The following is an 18,084-nucleotide window of genomic DNA, read 5'->3' as shown; positions in this document are numbered from 1 at the left end:
TATTTGTAATATTCTCATTTCAAAGACATTCAAAGCCATTTGGAGACATGCAGAGGTCCTTAAAGCTGAACCTAATATAGTCAACACTAGTTATTTAACTGAGGTAATCACTCTTTCCCCCACAGTCCTATGATTTTTCCCTTTTTCTGTAAAGCAATGTAAATACATTTTTAATACTTTGAGTCAAGTTTTAATATTCATATAGGAATAAACTACAAAAGAAACACAGTCACAAATATAGGCCATTGTTAAGGGTTCAATATTGAGGAAGGGTACAAGAGGTAAATCGAAGAATAACCACACTGATCCGGCCGGGTGAAGTCAAACAATGATTTAATGCACGCGTGGGAAGATCACTGCGTACGCAGACAGCAATTGATGATCTTCGACTTAATCAAAGCATAAACATATATTTTATACCATCAGGGCTTAAATTTAATGACGCCCCCTCAACGTCAGATCCATTTCATACATAGGTCAGATCAAAACCACAATAACTTTTAACACAGTTTAAAAAGAACATTGTCTTCGTCTTCCCAGCAGGTACTTCCTGTCACTGCCGGATGCTCGCTTATCATCTTGACACATCAGCAGCAGTTCTGCTGTATATATACAGACACCATATTTACATACATACTTAGCATCAACATAATGTTCAAAAGGAGTCTGATTCTTCAAGTGATAAACATTTGGCTTGGATGTCCAGGAACTCTCGGCCAGAGCTTTTCAGCTGCCGGCTACACACACACACACACACACACAACAACACAACCTCAGGTCCCGACACGTCATATGCAGTGGAGGTGTGATGAGCTCATTGAGCTCCGCTGTGTCAGCCTCACCTGCAGCCGTGCACAAATCAAAGTGAAGTAAGAAAAACCGGAACAAACGCACACTAATCATGAAGCTACAGAGCCCCTTTACTCACATGGGTAAGGAATATTTTCATTGCATGTCCACATGTTGATGTGGCAACAAGACATATACAGCAGGTTACCCCACAGTCAGACGCCTGCCATCTACCAGCTAACTGTGTGAAGAGGAAAAATTGCTATAAATGTCTGTTTTTTTGTTGACACGCCTCCTCAGTTTATGGTAGAAGCAACTTAATCCAGTGCTAAGCACAGTGAGACTGATTACGTTGACATTCGTAGAAACCTTCTTGTCTGGGAGGAGGGATGGCAGACTCAGTCACTGCTGACAATAATTTTAACCTGTTACATTCTTTAGAAAAGATGATCCAGTGAAAGAGCCTTTGAAAAAGGATCTCTTCACATGTAAACAACAATTATTTATTACAGATTTGATAATTAAAGCCTCTCATTTTCCACCTCGTTTACCCTTTAATTTACGACTGATATGTTGAAATGTTTTGACACACAGTGAAATGATTTAATGCACAGCAGAAAGTGCATATTCAAATTCATCTCCACATTAAGATGAGTAATGCCTTGAGACATTATATCTGTGGCAAAAACAGACAAAAGGTCAGAGTCCTAGAAAACACAGCCAAGTGATCTCAAATAAAACATTCTACATGACTCGGTCTCTTTCCAGTCGTCCCATGGATATCAAGTGCACATCAGGAGTAAAAGTTCTCGGCCAGCTTCCTCATTCTTTTATTGCAGTGTGCTGATGGGGCGGGCGGATGATGAGCTGCCACGTTTGCTGCGGCTGCAAACATACAAAGTCCCACTTCACCTTCAGGTTGCTGCTTTGTGCTGGCCCCTTTAAGCTCATCTTTGTCAGGGTTTGGATGGAAGACTTTATAATAAATAATTTTAAGTATTAGACCGAGGACGTAAACTGCAATAACACAGGCACCTGTGATTAAAGCGTGCATGGGCTCTATCACAAAATCAGGAGGATCTGTGCTCATCTTCCAGCACCACACAGCACAGAGGATGCAAATATCAGTCAGTATATACCCGTGATAGAGCACAGTCCTGTACCGCGTCTTCCCCTCGGCCACATTAAACCAGTCGAAATACCAAATGATGCCAACAGTGGCTCGATAAAGCCATTCTCCACAAGGACTTTCCATGAAGTCCGTCTTGGATCGCCAAGCGAAGAAGAATAAAACCAACCAAGAGCAGATGAAGTGGGCAAAGATGAAGCAGGGCAGCACGGAGGTGAAAAGAGCGAGAGCAGTGAGACGAGAAGAGATGAGAACCAGGTTCCAGATGAAGTAGATGACTGATGAGGTTATCTTCTGGTTTTCTTTGGCAGGCAGGAAGGAGCGCAGCGAGCGATGGTAGGCCGTCACAGTGAAGGCGATAGCTGAGGCTGAGCCGACGGCTTTTAGAACTGAGGGAGAACGAGAGGCAGCGTCAGAACAAGCAAAGCGAAATGTTGTGAAGTGTGCCACTCCACATAACGACAAGCAAACCTGGTCCCAGATCAACAACTTTTAATGTATCATAACTTTGGTATATTTAGAGAAATTTTAGGTTCAGGTTGTGCAAAAGTGCAAAAGTCTAGCATAGGCCTCAGTTTTCAACAGAGTCACATATGAAAATTTTAGGTCTGAAAAAACACATTTGAAAATGTTGGCTTCAAAATGCAGATAAAAATCAGACCTTTGATATGGTAGAACTGTTTGGATCAGGCCCCATCACTCACATAAAAATAACCTGAAAAGCACTTTGTTAAGTTTTCCCAACTGAATGATCAGGAAGAAGAACAAGGATCCCATGCATCCCAAGCATCACCGATATTAAATTGGTCCAGGTTTGTGATTGAAACACTGGTTTATGCCATTAGATTAGTGGTTATTTTAAAAAATCTGTTTTCAATTTGTAACATTTGAAGTGGGTGTAAAATTGATTTGAGCTCAAACATGTTTTTCAGCGCTGAATAATTCACGTGGATATCGCCTGTATTTAAGAGTTATCGAAGATCAACAACATCACCTTTAAAACCACTCCCGTGTACTTCACCAGCCTGTAACTCACAAAGCATTTGTAGTGTGAAGGTAAAGTTTTGCATGATTTCAACAAATATGCCAGAGTTCTTATACAAGGAAATCAGCTGATTCTGTGAGGGTCATGTGGAAGGCAATGACCTGTCTTGGGTTCCTCTTCAAGCATTGTTCCTTTTAATGGTTAGGGATTTTCCTGCACAAGAAATTTTTTGATATGCATGTGATCGGTAGCTGGAGTTACAAAGGACACAAATTACATTACTTTTTTTAAAAAGTTTTTTATTAAAACTGTGGCACAGAAGAACATGTGTCTGTATTTGTTTGGATTAGGCTAATCGTTCTAGGCCAAATACATGTTTTTGGTCTCTCACTCTTATCAGATTTTTGTGCATGTGGCAGAAATTAATCAGGAATAATACTTTAAACAAAAACATGTAAGTACAATAAACATGGCTTTGTTTTTGAATCTTTTAGCCGAGCGCCGGAAAATGTTTCAGCGCGTGGTGACCCTGTTGTGTAACTTTATGTGGTCTGCCACTTCCTGTCCAGGTTGCTGAGGTTCCTAAACACTGAGGTTGGAGTAATTTCACTTACAGATGATAAAGGAATATCTGGGAGGGGAGACATTTCACAAACTGAATGGTTACTGAACTATGGCTTGATATTACAGCACCACACTTGAATTGAGTGAGCTCTTTAGAACAAAGCATTCTTTTAAAAATGTTTTTGACAGCGTGGCTAGCTACCTTAATTATTTTGTACACGGTGGCACTGAGATCAAAGATCTGTGGCTGAATACTTTTGTATTGTGCATATTGTATTTGTACTGTGTACAAAAAGTGCATACTCTATGTCTAAGTACACTGCTAGCATAAAAATACTTTCGGCTTAGTTGAAGTGAATATGGGTGAGCTGATCTTTGATAATCTGAAGACTTTAAACTTACTTTAAAGTAGCAATGAGCCTCCCCATTTAGTTTTTCATTAAGAATTTATTTTACAGTGTCACTATTTCTGCCCAAAACATACATGACTTTAACTCGAGTAATAAACTGTACCTGTAACAGGATCCAGATGGCCCTGCTGCAGAATGATGGTGAGCATGAGTGTGAGCTGCGGGGCGCTCTCTGAAAACGTCTCTACGATTCGCAACATGCTCAGATCTTGGCTCAGAAACACAGCTACACCCTCAGGGTCAGGGAGCTTTGTGCGGAAGCTTTCTACAGCCTTTTCCAGGACTCCTGCGTGCCTGAGAGCCAAAATATAATAAATGAGTCACAACCAGGTAAAGCAAATCCAAATGTCAAACACGCCTAGTTGAATTTTCCTGAAAGCATTCTTGTTATGGAAGCAAGTGAGCAAATGAAATCAGTTTGCCCGACACACAGTGAAGGAAAGAAAACAAAATGTAGCTTATCTTGTGAAACAGAGAAAATTAAAGCATGACTCGGGAATTCGGGAAGTTATAAATGCTGATTTTCACATAATAGTTCAAAAATAAGATAAAATGAAACTGACAGAACCACAGCACTACAGATGATGAAATCTGTACTCTTGTGGTTTAATGCACAAACCTGATGGAGTTCTTGCACTACAGGCACTTTAAACACGCTTTATTAATTTAATACTACCTGAAGTAGATGCCCAGCTGGAAAACATGCAACAGTTTGAGCAGCCTCTTGGTAGGCCAGCCCTCGACCTTTGTCTTCATCCTGAACTTGTCATAGCTATACCAAAGCCAGCTGTAAGCCTGAGTGAGCAGTGACGAGACCAGGAGCAGAAACAGCAGAACAGCAAGGCACACGTAGGCCTTTTCCTTATAGAAGGACACAGCGGTCCATATATCCAGCCCTATGTCAACCAGGTACAGCGGCAGGCCCACACAAGTGAAGAGGAAGTCCCAGCAGGAGTATTTAAAGTTAGCCTGAGTGCCTGACATGTTCACCCGTCTCTCTGCGTGCCTCTAACACAGCTGCATGTGATGCATGAGCTGAAAGACAACTTATATAGACAGATAACAAAAGTAAGCTCAAGATTTGAGAGTTTCAAAACCCCTCCTACCAACCAGCCCGTGTCCTGAAACTTATCTTAAAGGCACATTGTGTTAATTCACACACATACACACCTCCTGCTGGCGAATATCCCGCTAACAGTAAACATCGTCTTTGGATGACTGTCAGAAAGACTGAAACTGAAATTCCTTTCTGGATATTTTAAGCATCATCCAGAACTCCTGCCCTTTAGTCTTCTCCTTACCTGGCACAGGTTGACAGCTGTGAGGTGGGAGCCCTGCATTAATGCACCCGCTGGTTTACCTAAAGGGGAAGCCCAGATCTTTTTACTGTAAGCCAATGACTTACAGTAAAAAGATGTGCGGATGCTCGTAATCTGGGTTTGCAGAAAGACACAAAAACAAAAAGAAGTGACTTAACTTAGGTACTACTTTAATAATTGCACGGGACAGATGAGGTAAATGTTTAACAGGAAGTAATCCCCTTAACTTTTCATACCAGCTGACAGCATGCCAAAAAGTGGCTCCAAACACTATCAACTCTTTTACAGAACAGAGTTTCAACATATAGTAAATGATGTAAATGATGATGTGGAGGCAGGTTTACTGAAAAAGCTGAGAGAAGGATGTGCTTTCAGCTCTGCATGTATACTAAAGTAAAAGTATCTTGGCACATGACATATTTGAACAAGCTAAACAGATAGTGGATGGATGAGCGACAATAACACTAGATTTGGCAGCTAAATGCAGAGAAATATCTAAAACATTCGTGTCTGTGACAAATCAGCAGGTTAGCTGAACTCGCTTTACAACACAAAAGAAAAAAGTAGAAACCAAGCTAGTGGATTTAAAACACTTGACCAGCTTTTGAAAAGAAACTATGAACGAACGAACTTACAGTGAAATTTACATTCAAAAAGGTTCCAGCAGCAACTCTAACAAGATAAAATAAAACACACACACGATAACAAAGGTAATTTAAAACCTCAGAAACAAGTTTTGCAGTGTTTCAAAAACAAATTCCAATTTAGAGGGAAAATCCAGATCTCCCACACTTTTAGTAAAAAAGAAAACCCACTAGAAACAATGTACAAATGTAAGATTGCTGTTTTTATTTTACTCTTTAACCAAGTCTCTTTATTAAACCATTTATAGCTTAGTTTTTATAATTACATACTGAATAAATACAATTCTATTCTAAATCTATTTCTAGAAATCCTAAAGTGAACTGAACTATAACACCTATATAGAAAAACTGTCTTTCTGCTCACACTTTACAGTAATCTTTAGGCTACTAACAGGCTGGAGTAATAAAACACAATTAAAAAGCACACAAACAGATTTGGTTGAGCTTATCAAACGATTCCTGCTTCAAACAGAATGAAAAATTAAACCTGTATGCAATTTTTTTTCAAACGTAATTTATACATTAGCCACAACACTAAAACCTTTAGCAGATTTTGTATTTGCTGAGAACACCCATAAACCTACCAACCATCAAACGCTCTCACAGCTCCTGTGTTGGTAACCCAGCAGGTCTGAGAGGCTTTGACAGCATGAGAGGATGTACACATAATTAGGCAAGTGGTGTTAATGTTGTGGCTGACTAGTGTTTGTATAGTTACAGTACAGTATTTGTGGTTGTAAGAAGCCACTGTGGGAGCATCTTTGTGTAAACACTGGACTGAGCTGAGTGCTCATCAGGTATTTCATTTGACACTTCAGTTAAAAATGTATCCAGAAATCCCCTTTATTACAATATAAACACTGTCTGTATGTTTATGCTTGAACGTAAAAGTACACTTAGTGTAAATACAAGTTTATTATTGCAAGTTTCTTGTTTCATGTACGATTTTAGAATCTGTACTTTGAAGCCACAGAAGGGAATGGTTCACTTCAGACATGTTTGCACTAGTGGGAATATTCGCATTTGCAGAGGGGATATTGTCCTATGTGCACATTGGACTATGAAGCTACAAGTTGGAGACCAGCTAATGTCTGATCTTAATTTGTCAATCATTTATGTTCTTAAGTGCACTTTGGCTGGGAAAACTTCAGAGTTTTAGTGCACATTGGAAAACTATTTTAGTGCACTAAGCCTGCAGAAAAAAACTGCAGCACAAATCTGAGAAACAGAAACAGATGCTTCATTCAGTAAAAAGCCAAACATCACAGATGAGGGGGCTCGGCACCGTTTGTGCCGTGAGGGTTTCGGAGGACTCTTTGATCTGTGTAAAAATTAGTGGCGTGGCAGGCCATGCGTTTGTTGACAAGTGTAGAGGACGGGGTGCTGTCCTGGATGGAAAAGTCTCTAAAGGACACTTCTGCTTAGCAGCAGATTCCACAGGAAATAGATTAAGGAGGACCCCCATCCCTGCTTGGCTTTGTCTATGAGGAAGGCACGCAGGCAGCGGTGGTAATCCACTACCATCCAGGCTATGGAGGTGGTTGAAGCAGCAATACTTACAACTGAAAAACAGAAGTCAAACCAAGAGGAAGTGAACAAGTGCACAACTGTGATGTTTGCTTGCTGTTCACAGAGAGAGAACTCACACTGAACTGTCCTGGCCTTGTTGGTGCGAAGTATGACGTGGATCATCAGGGTGAGCTGAGGTGCGCTCTCACAGAAGGTCTCGATAAGACGGAGCATGCTCAGGTCATGTGTCAGGTAAACAGCATACTCTGACCCTTCCTCTTTCCTCCACCAGACTCTAAAGCCCTGACGTATGGCGGAGATGTGTCTGAGTGCGGATGGGAGAGCAGCGTGAGAAAATGACACAGCAATGAACAAACCAAACTCATGGAAATAATCGGGTGTGATTCATTAGGAGAGGTCAAAAACAGTGTGACTGAGCTTTTCATACCTCATTAATTCATTTTTATGCAGTCAGTTGTGCTCAGACTTACTGGATTTACAACTTACCACACCTGACACTGACATTTGTACATGGCTTGAGGTGTTTTAAAGAAAAAATATGGTTTCATTTTTGATTAGAAAATAAAGAAAGTGAAAAAGCTATGCTAAGGAAACTTTCACAACAAACAGGCAGAGGCCTTAGCTGCTGTTGAAACACTTATTGAGAAACAGATTCAGTGATGAATTCGGAGTGATTACATGAAATGACCTTACTAACATTTAACAGATGTGTTTTACATTTACTTAGTTCCTAAAGCTAAAACCCGGGATGTTTTACTGTTTTAAATTATTAGCACCCTGAGTTTATTTATCAGTGCCAAACTTTAAAATGTACAAAACAGGTACTACTATACCATAACACCTTTATTCATAAAGCACTTTAAAATAAACCGGGGTTCACAAAGTGCTGTACATATAAAATAGCATAAACAGAAAATAAAATCAAACATTAAAAAAAAATAGAGAATTAGAGAAAACAGAAAAATAGAGCCAACCTTTCAAAAAGTGCCAGAGGCTTCAGCAAATAAATATGTTTTAATACGAGTCTTAAACTCAAAAGGAGAAGACGCGCATCCGAACAATCAAGCAGCTGCATTACCCCGATGTTTATCAAATTAAAAATTTATTTCAGTTTTAAATTTATGGACTGTGCACTGTTGCTGTTCAAACATGAAAAACCTAGTGTTAAAGCTAAAATAAAACTGCTTTAACCTTGCCACACTTCCATAAAATCCTGCCATTTAGTCTTCTCCTTACGGTGACAGCTGAGAGTTGGGAACTCTGCGTTAAAGCACCTGCGGGTTTACCTAAAGAGGAAGCCCAGTTGTAGAACATGCAGCAGGCAAGACAACTTCACTCTGTCCCCGAAGAGCACGCTTTTCGCCCCAGTCTGTGCGCTGAAGCCCGGCAGCTCTCGGTCGTACTTGAACCAGAACCAACTGAACATCTGGACCACGACGGACGACAGGACCATGAGGCCAACCAGGACTCCGAACCAGAAGAAGTCTCCTCGGCAGTAAAACTCAGTGGCCACCCAAACATCGGAGCCCCAGTCTACGAGAAAAGTGCACACTCCGATCACGGAGAAGACGAAGTCGGTCCAGGAGTACTTTGAAAAAGTTCCGGGCTCCATGGCTGAGCCTCCCTCTCTCAGCAGCTAGCTGTCCACTCGAGCTACCTGTTTCTGAGAAGCTAACCTTCAGCTAACGTCGTGTACCGTTATTTTCCTCCCAAAGTGGCTCCACAGTCTTCTTCACCACGATGAAGAGAAGTTGCAGAGGGTTTGACATTTTGAGCTCCAGTAAATTAATGTTACGCCCCAAGACAAATAAATTACGTTTAAAAACTAAAAAATACTTCCAAAGAGAAGAACGGGTGTGTTTGTGTGATTGTTGGCCACGCCCACCGCGGCTCATGCAGGTTTTAAGGGCCATCAGTCAAACAATACTGTTGCTCTGGGTCTAAACAGAGCGCGTTGTGTGTGACATCTTCTTTTGCGCATGCGGGGCGCTTTGAGCGTTCACACTAGAGCGCGTTTGCTGTCGCATTTTATTTGTAGTGTGAACGAGCAGACAAAAAAATCGGATTTGATCAAAAAATCGGAATTGAGCATTAAGACCTGCATTGTGAACCTTTTACTCGAAAGGGCCCAAGGCAGAAGAGGTAAGAACAGAACTAAATGCACTGAAATTACTAGTGGAAGGTTAGTAATAGCCCGTAGGTTTCAATTGCTCGACGAAGCTAAGTAAACAAAAATACCAGTGAGTATATACATGCAGAAATGTTTAATTTGCCTTTATCTCCATTAGGTTTCCAGCACAGCTAAGCAGGTCACATTCTGTGGCTCAGTCTTTCACCAAAGAAGTGATTCTCTTGCCAGACCATCTAACTACACATGTGCCAAGGCATAACAAAAAAGCTTGGCTTTTTGAAAATGGACATATAAAATCTGCACTGGAGTTTAGCTGTGACTGGGACTCAGACAAAGTAATGCAGGCAATAAGGACTGCCTTCCAGCCAGTTCTTGAAGGATGCAGGTAAGCATTAGATCCTTTTTTATAAAAAAAAAATATTTTTTGTTACTTAGATTATTATACTATTAAAGGTCAACTTTGGGTATTTCCAAAAAGGATCTGGGAGCACCGATCGGATGACTGGATTGATATCTTTTAGAGTTAACAAAAATTAAGCCTTTTAATGTATTGTATTGTAGTCTGTTAGCCATAACAAAAATTTCATATATACTATGTTTTCTTCCTCCCCTAGGCTACAGATTTTGCTGGCATGCCACACCAAACTAGTTGAGCCATCACTCACTTCCAAACAGACTTTGAATGGAGACCTTGTGAAAAAACTGTTTCATCAGAAGTCAATTTATGTCAGACCTGACAAGGTCATCTTATGTGAGGACAATGAATCAGTAAGTAATCCTGATCATTTCAGCAAATGTATGTATGTTCATAAAATGAGAGTGAAAAAGGCAAAGATGGATTTTAAACTCCCTTAAACATTGTCACTTGTATTATGTTTTAATACATAATACATAAACATATTACTAATATTTATTATGACATTTTGTTGTCAGTATAATGAAATGTATTCTCTGTTTTAATTTACAGACATATTCTGATGGAGAGAGTAGCCATACAAGCAGGCAGGATTTCACAGAAACGTTGAATTCTAACAAATGCGGTAAATATTCCTATCTAAAAGTCGCTCCAAATAAACTGTAAATTAAGTTGGTTCAGTGTCTGTTACTTAGTCATCTCAGCCATTGTGTCTTTAGTTAAGTGTCAAGTCTTTGTTAAAATCATATTTAAATTTAGTTTAATATTTTGAGCAGGAAGAAATGTACCCCTAAATACATGAAAAGCAAAAGCTATAAATGTGATTAGATGTTATTCAAAAGTTAAACTCCTGTTCTTTGTGTTCTCACAGTTGAAATTTCTAAAGAAGTTCCCTCAGCCATTCCCATTGTTAACGCACAGTCCATGTCTGTTGATGATGAGGTCATCTGGTGCGTTGCAACCCAAGATGTTTGTACTGTTGAATCTTCCATCTCTGCTGACACCCTCACAATGTCCACCAATCCTGCTGTCGTTGCTACTGATGAGGATGAGCCTTACTCCAGTGGAACATCTGCCTTTGTCAGTTACAACACACCTGGCTTATCAGCGGGTTCTTCTGCCAGTGTTACTGGTGACACACATGTCTTCTCTAGTAACACCTCCAGTGGTTCCAATGGACCTACCCAGCCAAGTTTATCCAGCACATCCTACAGGTATGTGTTTTGTACATGTTTGTATCTTTTAATCTTTTGAGCTATATTGTGCAAAAGTCATGAGCCACCCCTGCTTTCTTTGTATTTTGCTGGAAAAATAGGAAAGAAGCGCAGTGATTTACTGAAGTCTACAAAATTCTGTCCAGAAACAGACATGGAAGCGCAGTATATTAGAGTAGAAAAAAACTTGTAGAATTTTAATGAGCTTAAAATTCAAAATGTGATATGAGCTACTTTAGTCTTCAACATAGCTTGAACTCTCTTAACCAAGCTTTCTTGATGGTGATGTCTTCTTTTTATTGAATTTCTTTAAGCATGGTTCAGGAATAGTTTTCCAGGCTTTTTGTTCTGTTCTCTGTCAAGATGATCCCACACAACTTTAATAATGCTGAGGCCAATCTATGTATTGTGATAATGTAATTATGTCAACATCATTTATATGTAATTTAACTAAATAATTTACAAAACATTCTGGCTTTGCAGTACATATCTTGGCCTGTTTGAGGAAGAATACCTGTCAGATGACCCCGACCTCCAAGAAGCCATTTCAAGGTCTTTAGACTCAAGTGCAAGTGAAAGGTCAGTACAACACAAACTTTTACATGTCATGTTGAAAGGTCAACATATTAACCATTATTTTATGTTTGTTGCGGAAAAGGAGTCACCTACTGTCTAGTTTTGGATCAGTTTGAATAAGCAAACTACAAACTGCAACGTGCGATTTCTGTTGTCATTTGAAGATTACCAAGGCTATCAGATTACTTATATTTTACTTGATATATGTTTTGGTTTATTTTTACTTTTTTGAATGGAGGTTGGTTGTCAGTGTTGGATCTTGTTGTTTTTCTTGTTCTGCTTGTATTTATATAGTGTATTTATACTATTTATAAATACTAGTGTATTTATGACAAGATAAAAATGTAAACTTAATTTAACTTAAACTTAATCTTTTTTCCATTATCACAAACATTCTTGATTTGTATCTCTTTTTTGTTAAATATCAATTACAGTCTTAAGGATGGTACATCATTATTCTGTTGGTGGGTTATTGCCATTGAGACTAGTATATTTCTTTACTGGTTTTTTTTTTTTGTGTGTGTGTATGTTTCAGTGACGTCCAGAGCTTAGAGAGAATCTTGGAGCAGATTGTTACTAGAGTAAATAATGACAGCACTGTACGCTTCAACATCATAAGGCGAAATGTGTGGGATGGAGCATCCAGAGCCATGGGCAGATCCAATTTTTCACCAGAGAAAAAAATAGATGTGAAGTTTACTGATGACTATGGAATATCTGAGGGTGCTGTTGACAATGGAGGACCTACTCGGGAGTTCTTCCGACTTTGCCTCTGTGAAGTCAAGGACAAACTTGGCATCTTTGAAGGTCCACCCAATGCTAAAGTTCTTACGTGCAATTCTAAAGGTACTTAGGATTTAATTAATTGTTGCCATTTGATTTATTTTACATCAATACATTACACATCAATTGGTTTGTGATTACATGTACGAGTTTAGTATCTCATACAGTTAACTAAACACATTTTTTTGGCAATGACAGAATTTTTGTACCACCACAGAGGATTTTAAAAAATTAAACCTAGATTGACTGAAGGGAAGATTGTCTGCTTTAGTTGAAAGGTTTGAAACAGTACTACATATTTAGAAATTCTGGACATTTTTATACATGCTCTCTCATTTCTCAAAAGTAATTATTCAAATGACTGATATGGTGTAATTCAACAATCAAGAGATGCACTTATGAATGGAAACACAGATGTTTTACAACAAGGTGCAATAGTAAATAACTGGAAGGACTTTGCCAGAAAACATCTAAAAGAACTATGCTATACTACTATGAAGATATGGACAGATGACACCAAGATTAACCAAAATGATGGAAGGAGAAAAGCATAGTAAAGAAAAGAATAGCTTAAGTCACACATAGTGGAAGCAGTGTTATGACACGAGCATGAGTAGCTGCCATAGAACCAAGCCACTACTGTTGTCAATGATATCACCGGTGATTTGTGAAGTGTAAAGGGCAATCTGTTCAGATTCAGCCAAATGCAAATGCTAAATTGATTGGACAGTGTAAATTGATAATAACCCAAAGCATAACAAGCCAGCTCAGTTACCTGATCTGACTGTAAGGCTGTAAAGAATTGTAAAGAATTTTAATCCTTGTATTAAAAATAATACATAAAATGGTGTTAGCTTTCAATCACTTGTCTAAAGCAACCATCTTTAAAGATGGTGGATAATGTATAAAATTGACTGTAATTCCTAATCAGCTGGTGCCATTTTTTAATAAAATACCTCGAAGGAATTGCACTTTAGTATCATCTTGATTGTTTGGTATTAAAATCCAAGGTGGTGGTGCACAGCAAAATTAAGATGATTTTGTCATTATCCAAACTATTATGGGTACAACTGTATGGGCAATATTTTTTTCAGAAATAACATTTGGTAACTTGTACTATAAAAAATGCCACAGTAACAAAAATAATGATGCAAGCTTTTGAGATGATGTTTTATTTTATTTGTTAACAGCAATGAAAGATAATGGATACTACTATGCTGGCCAGATCATGGCAATGTCAATTGCCCACGGGGGACAGAGTCCATGTTTCTTGTTGAACTCTTGTATGAGTGTCTTCAAAAGGGTCCAGACAATGTAAAAGTCAGCACTGATCATATTACTGATGAGGAAACAAGGTCACAAGTGCAGTCGGTGAGCATATTTTCCTTTGGTTCTTTCAATTTCATTGTACCGGTAGGTCTTTTTTTGCTTGTCCAACATTTTTACTAACACTTTCCTAATTTTTCTTGCCCGAGTCCTGCACCTTTCTAGTAAAAGATCGAACATTTTAATGGCTACAAGAAGGAAGAACTAAAAATGTGTGTGGCAGGTTATGGTTCTGTTGGTTACTGCCCAAGAAACTCCAAGTTTCAGTTTTCAGAATTGAATGATTGGACTTGTTTTCCAGCTTAATAACTTATACCTCAGCCTCCTGATCGGTTATGGGGTTTCATAGGCTTAATGTACTAATTAAACACTGAAGCTATTAGTTTTGTATGTTCTACTAAATAGTAGAGTCAAATAATTCATTTTATAATTTCCTCATATTGTTTTTAGATCATACAGGCCGAGAATGATCTACAGCTGCAAGATGCAGTTGCACAGGCAGCCAGCTTGATCAGTCTTGCTGGTCACAATGTTTGCATAACACTTCAAAACAAACAAGAAACTGCTTTGGATCTGGCTCACTGGTATGTCCTTCAACGGACCCGTGCACCTTTTGAAAGGTATGTCTAAACACATACTGTAATGGTAAAAAATTAAGCCTGTCAAACTAAAGTCACTGTGTTGTGAAACAATGGTATTACCCTATTTGGGTGGTACAGGTCTGTAGCGCTCCATGCTAGTACAGTTCATAACAAAACAGATATCTTTCATTCATGAAATTAAAATTCACATAAAACGTTGTATCTGTGCCGATGTAGGCATGTGTTTAAATATGTAAATAAAAATAGATTCAAATTGAGTAGCATTTGGGTTGACTGTAGACTGACAGAAATTTGTCACTTTTACTCCAATTAATGACAGGTCCCTGTGTATCATATTTCAGCTCAGTTGTTCCATGTATAGGCATTCTTTATCTGTGTCTAAGACAGTCTGGCCCTGTAAGGGGAAAAATGTTCTTCACCTCTGATACAGCAGTCCACAGGAAAGTAAAATGTAATTAGTTCAGAAATGTCTCTTGATAAAACCTCAAAACCTCTTGTTATGATACAGGTTCCAAATCCCATCAAATACAAATATAATAATAGTAATATAAAATACAATTTGATTTTGTTTTATTTTGGCTAGGTTCAGAGATGGCTTGAGGTCTCTAGGTGTTCTAGATGCTCTACAGACATACCCTCTTCAGATGAAGTGCCTTTTCGTGAAAGCTGGAATGACTCTCAGAGCAACTGATATGGAGAATCTATTCCAGATCATTCACTCCGAATGAGGGAGTAATGCATTTCAAGATGAGTGCCGGACCCTGGCTTTCTGGCAAGACTATCTTCAGGAGGCAGAATGTGAGTTTACTACTTGGCACATTGTTTGACCATAAATCAAAATTCTCACTTTTGTGCAGCAGCATCATGAAATTACAGACATAGATGCCATAACAAAAAAGGTAGATAGATAGTACTGATGCAAGTGCTGGGTTTACAAAGAACATTGTATCCAAATGTGATTTCAGTTTGACTTCAGTGTATTAACAGGATAAATAAATAACAGGATAAATAGGAGGATAACTAAATAAATAAATTATTACCAATCCTGTATACTGAGTACAAATAATAGGCTATTGCTGCATCCAAGTACATTTAATATGTTGTGGTCTCCACTAACTTATTTTTTTGACATTGTGGTTTCATTGTATAGCCTAAATAAGCTTCATGTGTGTCTTTCAAATTACAGCTTACTTTTAAAAAAATATACATGTTTCACTTTTGATTTAATCTTTTGGTAATTTAATGTATCTGTACATCAGTAGTCTTAGTCAGAATCTCATTATCATTTTGTATTTTTCTATCTTATAGTTGAAAATGATGTCTCTTTGGAAGATATTCTTGTTTTCTGCACTGGATGTAACAGCATACCAGCCCTGGGTTTTTCTCCAAAGCCAAGCCTTGAGTTCGTCACTAACTGCAGATTTCCAGTGGCCAATACTTGTGAAAATATCCTTCGTATACCAGTTCATGCAGTCTACACTACTTTCAAATCAGACATGGATTTTGCAATACGGAATTCACCAGGATTTGGAAGAGCATGATGTGCTTTCTTAAGGATTGGTGACATGATGAGGATTTGGGTTTTTTTCTATTTTGCATATGCATTTTTTATTTTCTTGTTTTTTGTTAATGTTGTTAACCCCGCATCAGAGTACACCCTGGACAGCAGTAGGACTGTATAGCCTAAATAAGCTTCATGTGTGTCTTTCAAATTACAGCTTAAATACCAGTTCATGCAGTGCACACTACTTTCAAATCAGACATGGATTTGATAAGCCGAAGAGAATGGATGGAATAATTTTGTTTCAGTTTATACATGTGAGGCATTTTTTTGTTTTTTGATTGTAGTTAATTTGTTTTCCTGCTTATATGGCATGTTTTGTCTCTGGTATGACCCATAGTAACATTACATTATTTAGCACCCCTGCAGTGAGCAAAATAATATGCCACAATCTCATTGTTATATAGAATTAAGTTTTCTCAAATGCTTCCTGTGTTCAACTATTCCACAGATGTGAATTTTCAAATGAGATGAGTTAAGCTTTATTTCAGTGTCCCATTTGAACATTTATGCTTTACACAGAACTTTGTATTAATATCATTTAACTTTTAGCTTAACTCACAGGTTTAAAAAATGTTTTTGTTAGGTTTTGGTAAAGTTTTGAAAAGTATTACAGTAACCCTACATACTAAAAGGTAGAAAGACAGTATCTCCAACACTGGCAGCAAAGTTGTCTATAAATGTGACAGACATTGGTTAGGTCAAACCTGGTTATGTTACAGGTTGAAATATGAACATTATATCACACTATATGACGTTACAATCTTATCAAATTATTATATGTTATCAAAGTATTATAAACAATAATAATAATAATGATAATAAACATAACCTGGTTTGCAGGGAGTGTTTTAAGGATTTTGTTTGCATATTTTACTATACTACTTGATAACACAGGCCCATTGTAGATTGTTTGTTTGTTTTTTTCCTCTTTCATTTTGTTTTTTTAAGACCAGCCCTATTAGTGCAGAATATTATTTCCTTCCTATGGGTATTGGAAATACACAAATAAAGTGTTCTGTGTTTCTACTTTTTATGTAATTTGTGTCTTTAAAAAAAAAGTTTAAAGAGTTTAAAATGTATAACATTTTATTTAATGAATGAATCATAATTTCTGTTTATTAACAGATACATTAGTACATCATACAATCATATGTAACATATACTGTAACATTTTGTACTGTGACAAGTATGGTTTGTCATGAAAGAAAAGTGTAGTCTAAACACTTTATTTGTCTACTTTTATGATTTAAATGGCACAAGTGAATATGAAGATAAAACCAGTCTTTTTATCTTACCTTACTTTTACCTAAATAATAGTCTTGGACCCTTTTCAGTATCATGATATTTCACAATTTTTAGTGTCTGGCACTCAATTACATTTTTTAATTAACACAAACAAATTTACTAATAACTTAACTGAAGCATGCGGCATGCTGTCAAAAAAACTTCTATCCCATGATTTCCATCGTCACTCAAGGGGTCGATCTGCCTCAAGTCAGCCGTCAACTGCTGGTGATGGTAAGAACGACATCTGAAGTGCACTTGACTGAGCGGTCTGTGATGCTGAGGAAGTTGCAACATTCCAACAGTCCACAGCTGCAGCGGGGAGTGATTTTCCATTGTCCTTAAGCTGTGATGGTTCCACTGATTTACAAATTCATCCACAGATCTGTTAATTCTTGGAAGATATACATGGTGAAGAGCCCTAATATGAAATGGATCAGTGCTATCTAAAATCCCAACATTTTCCATAAAGAGGAAAAGGTCTTTAAAGTATGCTGACACAACTCTGTTTAGTTCACCCCACAATCTTTCAATTCTTTGATTATGCACACTTCGTCCAACCATAAAGCTTCCTCTGTTTGGCCCTCGATGTTCAATCATAAACCGTGCAATATCAATATTCTCACTGCCAGCATCACCCCTGACACGTTGTGGGAGGCCAAAGAGATCAACGGCACTCTGGAAAAGTTGCATAGCAGTTGATGCTCTGTTATCTGTGCAGCATCTCATGTAGGTAATGCAGCGACTGTAGCCGTCAACTCCTCCATGAAACACAAACCCCCAAGGATTTAACTTATGGTTTGTGTCAATATGCCTGGA

The 18,084-nt window shown here is 38.1% G+C and overlaps 1 protein-coding gene and 2 pseudogenes across 3 annotated transcripts; 1 reads left to right on the top strand and 2 right to left on the bottom strand.

Annotated features, from left to right (window-relative positions):
- Nucleotides 1-366: 366 nt before the first annotated feature.
- Nucleotides 367-4,988, bottom strand: LOC147323121 (XK-related protein 8-like). The gene is made up of 3 exons (XM_086303301.1): nucleotides 4,554-4,988; nucleotides 3,981-4,171; nucleotides 367-2,307 (listed from the first exon to the last, which is right to left on the bottom strand). Exons 1-3 carry the CDS (start codon nucleotides 4,859-4,861, stop codon nucleotides 1,583-1,585), a joined length of 1,224 nt encoding a protein of 407 aa, XP_086159427.1. The 5' UTR covers nucleotides 4,862-4,988; the 3' UTR covers nucleotides 367-1,582.
- Nucleotides 4,989-5,363: 375 nt separating this feature from the next.
- LOC147323120 (XK-related protein 8-like) lies at nucleotides 5,364-9,281 on the bottom strand (annotated as a pseudogene). The gene is made up of 3 exons (XR_015130703.1): nucleotides 8,657-9,281; nucleotides 7,487-7,674; nucleotides 5,364-7,402 (listed from the first exon to the last, which is right to left on the bottom strand). The product of XR_015130703.1 is annotated as an XK-related protein 8-like (transcript).
- A 393-nt stretch (nucleotides 9,282-9,674) lies between these two features.
- LOC147323119 (uncharacterized) lies at nucleotides 9,675-14,445 on the top strand (annotated as a pseudogene). Its single transcript, XR_015130849.1, has 8 exons — nucleotides 9,675-9,886; nucleotides 10,116-10,269; nucleotides 10,469-10,541; nucleotides 10,788-11,130; nucleotides 11,614-11,709; nucleotides 12,242-12,552; nucleotides 13,680-13,860; nucleotides 14,266-14,445. The product of XR_015130849.1 is annotated as an uncharacterized LOC147323119 (transcript).
- The last annotated feature ends 3,639 nt before the right edge of the window (nucleotides 14,446-18,084 follow it).

This window comes from Aulonocara sp. 'chitande type north' Nkhata Bay, linkage group LG8 (genome assembly GCF_057382095.1).
Source record: "Aulonocara sp. 'chitande type north' Nkhata Bay isolate Kocher_YH1m ecotype deep benthic linkage group LG8, A_spYH_male_GT1.1, whole genome shotgun sequence".
NCBI lineage: Eukaryota > Metazoa > Chordata > Actinopteri > Cichliformes > Cichlidae > Aulonocara > Aulonocara sp. 'chitande type north' Nkhata Bay.
The sequence above is the reverse complement of the archived record's forward strand: the minus strand, read 5'-3'. Positions and strand labels throughout refer to the sequence as shown.